This window comes from Mus caroli, unplaced genomic scaffold (assembly GCF_978045245.1).
Source record: "Mus caroli unplaced genomic scaffold, Mus_caroli_1 scaffold_14, whole genome shotgun sequence".
Lineage (NCBI taxonomy): Eukaryota > Metazoa > Chordata > Mammalia > Rodentia > Muridae > Mus > Mus caroli.
The window spans coordinates 99,893,437-99,908,294 of record NW_028227269.1 but is presented as its reverse complement, the minus strand read 5'-3'; the positions used below and the strand labels follow the sequence as shown (position 1 = coordinate 99,908,294).

Genomic DNA, 14,858 nt, shown 5'->3' with positions numbered 1-14,858 from the left:
TAAATATAATAACAGAGTCTTTAGTATGGTAAAAAGCAGTAGAGTTTTGAAAAAAGACAAACTTGAAAGGTTTTGTTTCCAGGCTTGAATGTTGTATGTATGTGGGTGTGTGTGTGTGTTCAATAGACCCATGTTGAAGTCCTATGTGTCCTCCTGAGACGAGTGTGCTGTGCTTGGTTTCTGCAGGACTTTTCTGTAAGCATGTTGTTTATGTTACATGTCACACAAAGGCAGAGGCTTGGGGACTTGTCACCATAGCTTTCCAATAGCTCCTCACCTCCTTCTGGTCACATTCACTCACCACTCTCCTCAACTCAGAGACAAGAACAGAGACTCCCAAAGTTGTTCCCAGGGTATAACCACCATCCATCACTCTCTGCTGGGAAAATGTAAATATGTCCTGGCTGATGGTGGCATTATTTATTGTCATAAGCTTGGAAGTAGGTTGGGACAGGAGTGGCCACTGGCCAAGCATTACTTCCTGGTTCCCCAGGGAGGCTGGGCTGTATGGGCTGAGCTGAGGTAGAAGGGGGAGGCAAAGAGCAGGGGCAGGAGTTTGCAGCAGAGAACTGGACAGGGACCTTGCATGTCACCTTGTCAGGGTGGAATGAAGGTGCTTCTACCTTGAACCAAGACTCTTGGGGAGATTCATGCCCATAGCAGTGACGATTGGCTCCCCATGGAACCCAGTCACCTTGTTACTTTGGAGTCTATCAGGGATTCATCAGTTTTCTTAGTGTTGGCTTGTTGTGGATAGTGGATTGTCACTTAACCTGAGGATACCGATGCTTACCTGGTTGAATATTACGTTCAGCTGTGCTGGCTTCCTGAGCACACAGCACGATAAAACCAGTGCTAATTGATGTAAAAGCTTGTCTCAAGGAGCTCACATGTTGGGGTCCTGGAACCTCCTAGCTGCACTCCACACACGCAAACATGTTATCTGTGGTTGAATTCAGGACCTCAGGCACGTCAGGCGGGTACACTGTGTCCTCGGCCCACAGATACCTTTTGAGTGGATGGGGAGAAAGTCTGCAATTTGTAGCATCAACAGGCAGATATGCAGAGTGAGTTGTAGAGAAGTCAGTAATAGCTCGCTTTCCTTGGATAGCCCCTCCTGCATTTGCTTGGTCCCAGCTGTGTCCTCTGTTATCTCCACAACATAGAAGACTTGAGTCAGGCAAGAGGAGGAGGCATGGGCTGAGCTTGTAGCTCGGTGTTTACCGTTTCCTCAGCTCCGTTTGCCCAGCTGCAAAGTGGGCTCACGGAGTCCTGTGAGGATAAATGTGGGGTTCAGCAAACAACACAGTGAATGGCAGCTTTCAATGGTACTTTTCTGACTTGCTGCCAGTCCATTTGGCAGAGGTGGAGAGAAGCTGTCAATGAGCAAATCCAGCTGCCGTCATGAAAGAGGAAGGAAGGGTAGGCAGGAGAGACCCAGATTGAAAGAAGGAGTCGTCGGTGTGCTGCATGTCCAGAGAAGGTTGACAAAGGTCAAGAAGGATAAAGGCTGAGGAACAGTGCAAACGGCTGTGTTTCCTCCCCTATGTGTAGTTCTTTGAGCAAAAGCCACTCTAGAGGCCAGTGTGTCTCAGAAGTGCCTATCAGGAAAATACTCTGCTCTTGGTGTGACCCAGTGATTTTATCAGCAGCCTCTCAGCTGAGACTCAGACACAGCTTGCACTTCTGGTGGCTCCAGGGTTCTTAGACGTGGGAGGTATTCTCTGGAATCATTTTTGTGTTACAGATGTGGACGAGTGTGCAACAGACTCACACCAGTGCAACCCTACCCAGATCTGTATCAACACTGAAGGAGGTTACACCTGCTCCTGCACCGATGGGTACTGGCTTCTGGAAGGGCAGTGCCTAGGTAAGAGCTCCTCAAGGCTCTGAGAGAAATTCTGGGGAGTTGATGGTTGTCATGGATACAGTACAATGTAGGAACTGTAAGGAGGTCCAGGTACGTTTTTCTTTGGGCATGAATAGAGAGCTATGAGATGACCTTACAACGTGTGACCATCCATTAAAATAAGTTTTCACCATCACTAGCATTCCATATTTTTTTTGAAACTACATTTTAAGGGATTTGGCAAAAAGTTGCTGAAATCTTCCTGCCTTCAGGAAGCTTATAGCTAAGCCAGGAAGTGGTACAAGTGAGGGTTATTCTACCCTGGTTACAAATTCCTGTAACTAAGCCAAGGGAATCCTTTTGCTTAGTTACAGGAATGTTTCACAGCTCAAAGTTAGATGAAGAATGCCAGTGTCATCCTTTCTAGCTCTGACACCTGCCACTCCACTCTGCCCACCCACAGCTGTGTTCTCTCCAAAGGTGTCAATCATCACTAATTGACAGTTTTATCCCTTGCAGTTGTCATTGGCTAGGGATATCTTTTTCTTATCCTCTGAATTTTCATTTAGCCAGGTTGGCTTAAAGTTAGAATCAAACAACAGTATAGAATATATACATAAGTGGAAACAAACAAACAAACAAAAAACCAAAACCAAAACCAGAAACCTTTCTTCCAGGTCTCTGGATTGAGGCTGAATTTACTTTGGGTTTACTTTGTGGACTATCTGAAGAGTCCTTGAGGCACGATAAGCTGCCTGGTTTTGGCCTGCTTCTCCTTTCCAGGCAGGCACAGAAGAGCACGTCCTCCGGGAATACGATAGTCCCTATGCATTTAAACCAACCTCTGCTCTAATGGAAAATGTGATGCTACTGGCTTGTATGTAAGCCGGCCAGTGAGAGGGAGTTACTTGTGCAGGAACTTCTTATGTAGAATTCCAGAGCTGGAAAGGATGTTCCATATTATGTCATCTAACTTTTATAGAGTTGGAGACAAACTCAAAGAGGAGGAACATTTTGGATAAACTTAAAACAAGTCGGGTCTAATATTGATGTCTCTGGCTTTCCTAGTCAGATTTTTTTTTTCTTACCACAAAGGGCACTAAGATATGGGACAGGGTACATGGGCTCATTATAGACTCATAGAGGGCAGGTCTCTCCATCTGAAAGATGCCAAAAGATGTTGCTCTTCTGCTTGTCAATTTGTTCTCTTCCACAGAGCACTGTGGAGACATGCTCAGTGGTACATAACTTGCCTACATGGCATGGTCAATTAGTATTCACATCTGACCTACAGCCCTTTCTTAATTTTTTTGTGGATCCTATGGTTTCTCTTGGCCGAACTCTTCTTTCTCTTTAACATGTGGGTTCGATAGCTACCCACTATCCCTTCTGCACACAGTTGGAGATTTACCTTTTTTTGAAAAAAATGAAGGCTAGGGCTTCCTTCCTAAATACCCCTGAGGAGAGGATACCTTCTCTGCCTCTGATGCCTCTCCAGGCACTGGTGATGTTCCCAGCTGTGTCTTGGGAGGAGGTCAGAATTAGCAACTGTACAAGTCAAAATGTTTTCCAAGTAGAAGCTGCCCGCCTCAGAGGAATGTAGTTGGGCCATATTAGAAGCAAATTGGACAGGAGATAAAGCAAAATCACAAGGTAGGGCACAGAATGTGGTGAAGGCTAAAGAAATAGGCAGTGGGTTGGGTTGGGCTGGTGGTGGGGGAACTCTTTCTAGATGTAGGCCATAGAACCTGAGCACAGAGAGCAAGGCGTGAAGAGTGCTATCTATATGTTTCTAAGAGCTGAGGTTCCAGGGAGGGGACGTTAGGATTCTACAGCACAGTAGGGATGACATAAAGCCCAGTGACTGCTTCAGTCAGATCATCTGGTCCCTGAGCCTGCAGAAGTAAAGGACACTGTCCTCCCAGAGAGCGGGGAATGGGGCTTTCACTGGAGGCACCCTGCCTCATAGGAGTGAGTTGTCCAGCCCATCCCCCCTTTTTTAGCCTAGGATGTTATAAAGTGCTTTTCCAATGACATCAGGCTCCTTATAGGCTGGTGCATGTTACAGGGAGGTCACATGTCACAGCTCTGCTGGAAGCACACACTCCCCATTGTATTGCCACTTTCCATGGCTCAGATGTTTCTATCATGTCCACTCCAGAGCTGAGGTGAGCACAAACATCCTCCCATCACCACATTCATAGATCTTACTGTAGGACTGATTGCCCAGCTCATGCTGATGGCCCGGTATCCTGTTCCTGCCATCTGGATATAGCCATTGTTAATAGAGCTGGCAGACAGTTCTTCAGAGCGCTCCTGCCGATTCTTTTACATGCTAAGCTAACTTGTTCCCACCCAGGGTACTGGAAGGACTGTAGAGAATCATAGTATTGAACCTTATTATTGCATAAGTCTTAGTTAAGCCTGAGTTGCGTAGGTTTTGAGAAGCCATCTTGTGCTTCTCCCTATCAAATATCCCTATCAAAGCAGAAAATTTTTGCCACAAATTTCAGGATAGGTTCAGTTGTTCATGCGACAGAGATTGGGGAAGTAGAGGGTTACAAGGAAGCTGAGCACTGTGGTCCAGTGGGTTCATCATTCCTGAAATTTATTAGGTTCTATTGTTTAAGCATCCATCTTCTTTCTGGCCCCATCCTAGAAGAGGAAGACAATGATACTAGGTTGATGGTGGCCTCAGGGAAGAGTCCTGTCTTACCTTGCCTGCATTTGTTTCTAGATATTGATGAATGTCGCTATGGTTACTGCCAGCAGCTCTGTGCAAATGTCCCGGGATCCTATTCCTGTACATGCAACCCTGGTTTCACCCTCAACGATGATGGAAGGTCTTGCCAAGGTATGCGATGTGCACAATAACTTGGACACAGAATGAAACACTAGATACAATGTCCCTCGGAGCCTGACAGTTGATGTTTGCAAACCACGTGCCATTAGCGTGTGTCCTCATTCCTAGTCACTACCCGCTCATCCTCCATTGTGTATAGAAACCTGACACTAGAGCTGGTGATGTAGATGAAAGAACTCAAAACATGCTTTGAGGGCTATAGGGGGTAAAGCCACAGTCATCTGTCAGAACAGCACTGTATGGGGCTGTGATCTGCCTGTGATTCTGTGTCTGCTAACCAGAGCGACTTTCAAGGGTCTCCTGAGCCCTAATGAATCACAAAACCAACACTACACACCATGCAAATGTGGGCTGTTTCCAGATCTCTGGTCTATATCAAGGGTACCTATTGCTCAGCACAGGCAAGGGTGGGTTACCTTTCATGACCCCCTCAGAAGGCTCCACAAAGCAGATTAAAACAAAGGTACTTGTTGATTTTCCCACAATCACTTCCAGCATAGGTCAGTAAGAAAAGCAATGTTTGTCTGTCATGGTTCCTATTGGAAAGCTGCTGCTCTGGAAGTCAATGAAGGCCTTAAGACCCCAAAACTAATATATGTCATGATCTGCTCTGAGTTCTACCTCTAGCTCCAGCCTCCAGTCCCTAGCACTGGTCTGGTCTGGATGGAGATTCAGGATGAGGCCTTTATTGCAGTCTGCCACCAGGTTTCATAGGCCCATTTCCTTGTCACACTATTTGAGTGAGCTCTGGCGTGCAGGCCCTTGGCCAGCTACTTAGAGGATATTATGTCTCCATTAGTTTAATCATATCTAAATCACTGGGTAAACAGGAAGGCTTCAGCCTTCCAGGGTTTGATCCTGAATTCTTTATGAGGCTCCTCTAAAGCTGGTCCTGCTAATTGTTCCAAGAAGCCCCTGCCTGGGCTCCTTTTGCAAGGAGTGGTCTTTTTGTTTTTCTTTTTTGTCTGAGAGCAGAGCTGGGCAGGAGTTTGAGGAAATAAATAAAACAGGGCCTTCCTTCCCACTGGAGTAGGGAGCAGGCGTCTGGCTCCCTCCCTGTTGTGATAAGCTGCTTAGGGCTGACGACTAGTTCTTGGGGCCAAGGCTGAGGTTAGAGGTGCCAGCCCAGGTTTTCCCTCAGAGGTTGGCACGGTATACTCGGGCAGCATGGCCACACCTGGGCACTTGGCCACCAGGATATTGCATCAGAAGGGCCCACAGGTCACACAGGCTATTACAGATCCTGTCAAGCTTTTGCAATCATTCCACCTCACATCTCCTCAAAGGGCTTATGTCCTGTAAACCTCACTGGCCCCATCAATAGTCTTATAGACAGGAGTGTTTGTGGTCATGATCCACAGATAAAGAAACCAACTCTCACAAAGGTGAAGCCACTTGGTCAGAGTCAGGTGGCTTGATTGTGGCAGAGTTGAGAGGAAGGCCAAGGGCTCAGCGAGTCAGTTGGGGCACCTTGCCCTCAGGATTCAGGCTGCTGGCCAGTAACCCCCGTGAATCCTCTGATCTCCACCCCTCTAGCTCTGGCCAATGCTCATGCAACCATGCCTGGCATTTTACACGGTGCTGGAGATCTGAACTCAGTTCCTCATGCTAACACAACAAGCGCTTTTCAGACTGAGCTGCTGCCTCAGTTCCAGGCCCTTGGGATTCGGAAGCAACCATTGGAAAATCTGGCAGAGAGAGGCCCTGAGGGTGCAAGGGGTTTAACCCTTTCTTTTTTTTTTTTTTTATTATATGTAAGTACACTGTAGCTGTCTTCAGACACTCCAGAAGAGGGAGTCAGATCATGTTATGGATGGTTGTGAGCCACCATGTGGTTGCTGGGATTTGAACTCCTGACCTTTGGAAGAGCAGTCGGGTGCTCTTACCCACTGAGCCATCTCACCAGCCCCGGTTTAACCCTTTCTGTTCTATCAAAAGTAGTTTTGAGGGATAGAAGCAGCATTGAGCTCATTCTTCACCAATTGGCAAATGTCTGGCCAGAAACTGAGGACACCAGCCCCAAAGTGCAGCAACATTGGCCTATCTAAACCGGTATGTGGCTTAGTGCACTAGGGACATACTCCTGCCCAGTCCCGCCCCTGTCTGGATGGAGAAATGCCCAGTCTCTCATGAGTGCTGGGTGCGTGGGCACCAGAGCAGCCTGGTATCTCACCAGACCCTTCCTACATGGCTGTTCATTTGTTTGTTTTTCCTCTTAGGGCTCCAGAGTTGGCAGGAAGCAAGCACTTTGTGGGCATGGAATTATCCTTCCCCTATACGAGGCCCCTCAAAAGCTGCTTACCACAAAGGCCTTTACTTCTGAGAACATTCAAAGCTCTTTTCAGAGCCTTAAGAGGCTTAACTGGACTTGTGAAGTGGAGAAAAAGTCTCTTAACTAGAACTGCCACCAGAGGCATGTGACATGTGGGAGGGGGTACTTGCCAAGGGTCAGTTGATGCCAGCATCAGAAAGATCTCCTTCCCTCTGTCCCCTACCTCGATGAGCTATACATAATGAGTCCCGTGGATTTTGTAGGGATTCCTAACTCATGCTGTAGTTCTAACCAGGCCCTTGTTGGCATGTGAATTGGGGGCAAGTCTCTTAATGTTCAGAAGTATGAAAATAGCTCTGCTGATGTGTCATTGATACACAATACACCACATGAACCCATCACTGCACTGAGGAGGAGGGATCTGCCATTACTCTTTGTCCTCTTTGTAATACTTTCCTTTCCCTATGGAACATGAAGAATGGGCGAGGGGCAATGGTCTGAAAGCAGAATCGATACAAGAATAACCAGTGAGGTTATTTATTCATAACAAACATATTCGCAGAATTGCTGCGATTGTTTATCTGACACAAGTCAGCGAGAGTGAAGAGAGGAGCAAATCAGAGATGGGAAAGAGTGAGTTCTGCCTGGGAATTCTGTGGATGAGTCTGGGAGAGCAGGCTTCCTGGTAGGTACAAGTGTACATACACATAGATGCAGTGTGTGACATGTTCTGGCTTGCCACTCTAGAAGGGACTGCATACAGAGGCTCTCCATCTTCAGGGTACCTGTTGGGCATGGTCCTAGTTGCCTTCCCTGTGGTTGTGATAAAGCATCCTGACGGAGCAACTTAAAAGACAAAGGACTGATGGTTCAAGACAAAGGGCTATAGTCCATCATCATGTCTAGGCCACAGCAGGAGGAGGCACCTGGTCACATGGCACCCACATGGAGCAGAGACAGGGTTTCTCTGTGTAGCCCTGGCTGTCCTGGCACTCACTTTGTAGACCAGGTTGGCCTTGAACTCAGAAATCCGCCTGCCTCTGCCTCCGGAGTGCTGGGATTAAAGGCGTGTGCCACTATGCCTGGCTACATTCTTTATAGGTGTGCCTGAAGGCTCATCTGGATCCTGTAAATTGACAGTTAATATAGTCTCACAGAACATGAGATCATGGCCTGATAGGTCTTCGGTGGGGGATCCTTGGCACCTAGGAAGCTGGGCTCTTGGTGATAGATTTTGCTGCCAATTCATGTTTCTGCCTTGTGTGTGTGTGTGTGTGTGTGTGTGTGTGCGGTTGTGCGGTTGTTTGCTTGTTTGTTTTCTTTTGGTTTTTTTGGTCACACTAATAGTGATGCACTTTGGTTTTGTACAGATGTGAACGAGTGCGAAACTGAGAATCCCTGTGTTCAGACCTGTGTCAACACCTATGGCTCTTTCATCTGCCGCTGTGACCCAGGATATGAACTTGAGGAAGATGGCACTCACTGCAGTGGTAATGGGCGGGGCATTGGAGCTGTCCACCTGCTCAGAGATCCGGGGCTGGGGCAAGGGATGTATCACAGGTGTTTCCTCTGGTTTCCTGGTTGTGTGTCTAGCTGGAGACATTTCCCAGTGTCATGGGAACATAACCACACAGAACAAAGATGAGTCACTTCCTGAGACGTGGAGTTCAGTCTTACCTTCCTGGTCACCTGACTTTAATGAGAAGCCAGTGTTTGCATCTGGGATGGAGTTGGTGAGAGCAAGAACTCACCCAGTTTTGCCAGTTGATCTGACAGTTACCTATCCCTTGCCAGCACTGGCCTAACACCTGAAAATGGTATAGATGATATTTATGGAGGACTATGATTTAGGGGTAATTGATTTTGCTACTATGTTAGAAGGACATTGAGCAAATAAATCATACATATGCATGCACATGCTTTGGGAATGTCATCAAATAATCATGGTCCAGCACTAGGCCTGGCGCACAGTGAGCATTAAATGTAAATGAAATGAACATGAAATTTAAATAAATTCCATCCAAGCCCAGGTGCTGTTATTCTCTTTTCAGGCTAGTTTCTTGAGTCCATTGTAATTCTTTTTTTTTTTTTTTTTTCTCCCAGAAAGTTAAATTCCTAGATAGTCAGAAAACTATCATGGAAGTTAGAACTTTTTGAAAGTAAGAAACACGTTTCATTTATATTTAGTCTGTAGCATCCCATACAACACAGATCCATGGGCTTATTTGTTTGTCTCTGTGTCTGTCTATCTGTCCCCTCGTTCTTTGTAAATTTTTTGTTAAAGGTAAGATCATCCCACCAGTTTTAATGTCCTCTGCAATTGTAAATTAGCTCAGCCCACATTAATAATGTTTCCTGTGATTTTTCAAAATAAAAGCAGGCAGTGCTCTAGGTGTGAAAATTATCCAGCAGAATGGAAAGAGACCCAACAGGAACAGGAACACACAGAGGCTGTGAATGAGACTTGTTTACCAGCTTCTCTTGGGACTGGAATGTTCTAGGGACAGAGTTCTCAGAAACAAATGGCTACCTCTCTCCAGGGCCAGGACACCCTCAGAGTCACAGCAAGCAGTCACAGAGCCTCAGCCTGATTAAATACCAGCCCCACATACAGAAATAAAATATCCAAGGGCATGAAAGGCCCCTTTCTTCCTCTGTTTCTACTTCCTTCATGGCACTCCTTAGGGAGTCTGGGCCAAAGAACTGAGGGATGTGGAAAGCTTTGCATTATGGGATGCGATTAGTACTTTCCCTGAAATTACCTGAAATCCCCTAGATGTTTATTGACCACTGTCAGGGTCTTGAGGTAGGGACTCTGGAGCCAGATGGAGCTGGGTTCAAATTCTGCCTCTGTTAGTCATCACTACTTCCCATGGAGTTTTTCAGGCCTCAGTTTCTTCCCTGTTAAATAACTAACTACATGGAGTGGCTGTAAAGACAGATTGGTGTTCCTCAAGGCTATGGTCACTTAGTGAATTTTCCCTAAGTATTAGAGACTTTGGACTTCACGAGGAGCTCAAATCCTTTCTAGTTTGGGAGAATTTCTCTATTGGTCCTAAATGACCTATATATTCTCCATGGTCACTGAATACCACCTTCTACCAACTTTACTGGGAACCCTGGTTTCAGCAGGCCTTGTAGACATCTAGAAGTGGCCTAGGGACTGTGTTTTGTGCACTTTATCCTAGATACTGGGACACTATCATTCTTAGTTGGCTCTCAAAGCTGGGGTAGTCCCTCTTTGTAGCACCAGATCCTCCTAAGCCTTGTCCCTGTGTCCTTCCGGGATTTGCTAAGCCATGCTGATCCTAGAAATGAGATAGGGTTTCACACGGAGGAATGGCAATGGCCTAATGTGTACTCCCTGCCAGACACCTGGCTTCTATTTCAGCTTTTCAGTGGAGGGTAGAGCTAACAGGCCTTTGTGGGGAAAAAAACTTTCTGGGATTTCTTGAATTGCAGATATTAAGACAAACCAGAGTGTAGTGAGTTGGGGGCCCTCCTTCATCCAGTAGGAGGTAGGGTGGGATTTTCCTTCCTACACTGGAGCTAACTTTGCTGGGGTATTTCTCCTTGCACATTGGCACTCCCAGATCTGACGACTTTAGATCCTCAGGGGATGTTACCTCATCAAATGCGTCAGAGTTGCTCTGAGGCTCTGCATTCAGATCCATGATCTCCTATTTAATCATTTGATCTATGAACTTGGTCTAGTTGCCAAAATCCTGTGAGCCTCATTTAAAAAAAAATCTTTTAATTCAAATAGTCATAACACCTTCTTCTCAGGGTTGAGGTAGAGATTAAATATGAGACATGTTGAGCATTTAATGTGGTGGTTGATACACAATAGGCCTTGGGAATTGATAGATATCACTACTGACATCTCATAAAGGAGTTAATGAAACCCACAAACTACACAGAAACGATTGGTGACATGTCACGATGGGGTGGAGCTGGAGACCCCCAGATTTCTCTGCAAAGCTGGTTGAGGATTGGATAACACTGGAGCATGCTAACTCCAGTTAGTGAATTACATCCTAAATCCACCGACTCTTCACCCATGGGCAAGAGACAGCTCAGAAAAATGGGGAGAGGTTCCCTTCTTGGATAAAGAAAACATTAGTCATGTGATATGTGGGTTCTTCAAAGACAAAGCGGCAGTCTCCTTCATGCCAGTACTCTCGGGGTGATCTGAGCCATCAGTGGTCTGTGACTTACAGAGTAGTCAGAGGACATGCCACATGGGAACCAGGGAAAGCAAATTTTCGGGAAACAACAAATGCAAGAAAAACATGTTTTTTTTGGCGTGCCTGTCAAAGGAGGCGCAAATGGGGCCTGTATTGCCAAATTCTGTGTGTGATCAAGAATTGGCTTTTCTGGAATGCCTGCTCCTATGTCAGCTGCCAAAGTCTATGCAGAGTAATGGTAGCATTGTTGGGACAGTGCTGCCCCCTGCCCTCCTCTGCAGGATGGTTCCAGGCTGGCTAGATGTTGCTGTATCTCTTGTTCTAAGGAACATCTGAGGCAGCCAGGCCACCAGAAGCATTGTACCTGCTCTGCTCCTTGACTCAAATACCAATGAGTGTCCTGACAGGGAGTAAGCTCACCATCAGTAGATGTGATCAAGAAGTAAATTGGCAACCTCGTAGCGTTGAAGTCATTGTCTCTTAGGGAAGAGAGGTAGTCGGTGAAAATAACCAACAGCTATACCTTGTTACTCTCAGATATGGACGAGTGCAGCTTCTCCGAGTTCCTCTGTCAACACGAGTGTGTGAACCAGCCTGGCTCATACTTCTGCTCATGCCCTCTAGGCTACGTCCTGCTGGATGATAACCGAAGCTGCCAGGGTAAGGCTGTCCACAGGGACTGGTGGAGCTGACTCAGGTGGTCGTCTGGATGTCTTCTCCTGTGGAATCTTGTTGCTTCAGGAAGATGGCAGAGTTGGGTGTGGTTGGGCCTGGAAGATCTGGGAAGGATGTCTGAGTGGATATCTTTCTCTTCTCTCTGAGTAGCCTGTCCTCTGGCCAGGAGAGGGGGGTATTTACATGTCTAGAATGACCTCTGTAGAGGTAGGTGGCACTTTCTGAGGGATGGTTTCTATCTTGCCAGGCAGATCGACCCTGCAACCCCAAGAATGACTACTTTGGCCCTAACCAAGGCCTCTTTTAGCTAGGTCCCACTGAGTGATCAGTGTCGGCTTTCTCGTGTTGCCTTGAAGGCAGCTTGTCTAGCTGGCTATCTCTGACTTCCTAGAGATTGAATACTGGGGTTCCTCACAGGGTCCAGACCCTGAATACAAAATGGCTAAGCCTTCTTGAGATTGACAGTCCTGCACTTGATCCCTTGCAGAATGACTGCCCCTTTATTAACTTTATTCCCAACAACATGTAAGAATTATCCATGGTGGTGACAGACATCAGAAATGTCACTCGAATTACTATGAACGTGGGCTTTTTCACTTACCTAATCTACTAGCCACACGAAAAATAATATAGACAAATAGATCTAGTCAGTTTTAATGCTATATTTTGTTTAAAGGCATGAGTCCAAACATTGGATAGTTTTAATATATACTCAATATAAAAGTCACTGATAAGATGCTATAAATTCTTTTTACTAAAACATAGAGATCTTGTGTCTATTTCTTGTTACAAGCACATCTCAATTTTCACTACCCATGTTTTGAGTGCCTAATAACTGTGTGGAGCCAATGGCTGCCATATTGGATGACAAGATGCAAGTGGCTCTCACTCTCATCCCCCCTCCCCCCCATAGCTGGTCCAGGGCTAACACCATGCTTCTTCTCTACCCTGCATTTCAGATATCAATGAATGTGAGCACCGAAACCACACGTGTACCTCACTGCAGACGTGCTACAATCTACAAGGGGGCTTCAAATGTATTGATCCCATCAGCTGTGAGGAGCCTTATCTCCTGATTGGTGAAAAGTAAGTCAAGGCTAATCCTTGGGAAGTGGAAGGGAATGGGGACCTGGCTCAGGAGACTGTCAGTATCTTATCAAGGAGGTTTCCTGAGCCAAGGAGTCAGGAGATCTGCTCTAGTCAAGTTTCTGAAGTCCTAAAGGCAGACCAATTACTAAATCATCACATGGCTAGTAATAACATTGAGAAGACAGCTTCAACCATTTGATTTTTACTGGGATGTGTTTTGCAGGCCTGGAGTCCTCTGTGTTTCTTTTCTTTCCCCTTACCCCCGCTGCTGGCCCATCTCTGTTCCTCATCCTGCATGGAAAGCATACGTGCACAGCATACAGCACATACATGTACACCTTCCCTCCTTTCTACAGTCAACTATGAGCCCCCTCCCCTCAGCAACTGCAAACCCTCACAGTGGAGATGAAGGACTGGATCAGCTACAGCCATCCCATTCTTCTCTCAAAGAAGATTCAGGGCTTACAAGTAAAATTCCTGCTGTGATTAAAAAAAAAAATGGACCAAAGATGAGGACAAAGTCAGGCCTGGGGGCTCCTTGAGAGGTGTTGTCACGTGTTGCTCTAAGTAGTACTTCCTCTTTAGAACAGGGACCTTCCAGTTTCTGATTCCAGATCCCCAAGTAGCCCAATAGAGCACTAAGCCACTCTCCCATGTTTGGGTCTCTCTGGTTCGGGAACTGATGTTGTCCAACTAGCAGGCTTGATCAGATGCTACTAGTGAAACCTCTGCCCCGAAAAAGCTTGGTAACTTCCTCCTTCTAAGCCCCAGAGCCACGTGATGGCCATCTGCTTCCAGCTCCTTGTCTGCTCAGGAGTCCTGTACAGGAGCACTGCCAGCTGGAACAAGGTGTGTTCTCACCTTGACCAACACCCAGTGGGCCCAGCCTCCCCGAGTTTGTGCATATACTTCCTCCCAGATTTAAGGCATTTCTTCTTCCATCTCCTCGTGGCCAGACCAACTCCATCTTTCATCTCTCTACTCAGTGCCCCTCTCCCAGCTGTTCACGATCCTCTTCAGCTGGGAGTCATCACTCCCCTTTCCAATTTTCTTTTAGGAAACAATTATTTTCTCTCTGACATGTGACATTTTAATGTGATCATTTTGGCACCAGGGCTATCTTGACTTGGCCGCTCGCTCGGTTGCAGTCTTAACAACATGATACTTTGATGATCCTTTGTAGTCTTTTGCGTGTTAACTATTAGTGGCGCTCTGTTTTGAGCTGGGCGCTGTAGCTTAATGGCGCATGGGAGAAGGCACAGTAAAGAAACTGCCAGCATAGCAGCTCCATTATGGGGCAAGGCTTTTACCCTAAGAGGGAGAACATATCCAGTGACAACTGGAAGAGCCCAGAGCAGAGAGAAAGAGAAACAGATTGGACATAGCCAGGGCAAGGGAAGCCAGAGTGGGAGAAAACAGTGGAGGTAGCAAGAGCTAGTGAGAGAGCAGGAGAAAGCATGAGAGAGTGTGACCAGAGGGTGGACATATCCTGCATAGAAGGCAAAGTGTCAGGGAGGGACTTTTTTGGGGACAGAAAACCTGTTCCACAAGTTCCAGAGGAATGCTTGCTTTTATCTAACCACCAGAAATCCTTCTACAGTCCAATTTGCGCTCATTTCTGGCTATGTGGGCTTCCTGAGACCACCAAACGTCTAGGAGTGGAGAAAGACAGCAAGCAGATTGGCTTATGAATGAATACATAATGGCAGACTGAGTGAGGAGTTTATAGACCAGGAAAGAGGAAGTTGGACCTGTTCTGGGAATCTAAAGGCCCCACTGAGAGAATGACCTTTGGATAGGTGGGAAGTTGAGTTGACATTAACTAACAAGAGACTGGAAGAGCAGCGGGAACAGCATGTATAAAGGCGATTAAAGCCAGGGTGGCCTTAAAGCCTACAGGGATCACAGGAAGTTGAGCTCCTT

At 46.5% G+C, this 14,858-nt stretch overlaps 1 protein-coding gene across 5 annotated transcripts in view; it reads left to right on the top strand.

Moving 5' to 3' along the window:
* The window catches only part of Fbln5 (fibulin 5), a 68,762-nt gene that overhangs the window by 44,439 nt on the left and 9,465 nt on the right, over positions 1-14,858 (top strand). For 4 of the 5 annotated variants that reach the window (XM_021178950.3, XM_029484933.2, XM_085830622.1 and 1 more), the window contains exons 5-9: positions 1,748-1,870; positions 4,587-4,703; positions 8,355-8,474; positions 11,709-11,831; positions 12,806-12,932. In XM_021178950.3, the coding sequence (XP_021034609.1) occupies positions 1,748-1,870; positions 4,587-4,703; positions 8,355-8,474; positions 11,709-11,831; positions 12,806-12,932 (610 nt within the window). The remainder of the gene's footprint in view (positions 1-1,747; positions 1,871-4,586; positions 4,704-8,354; positions 8,475-11,708; positions 11,832-12,805; positions 12,933-14,858) is intronic. The other variant, XM_085830624.1, reaches the window with a different exon arrangement.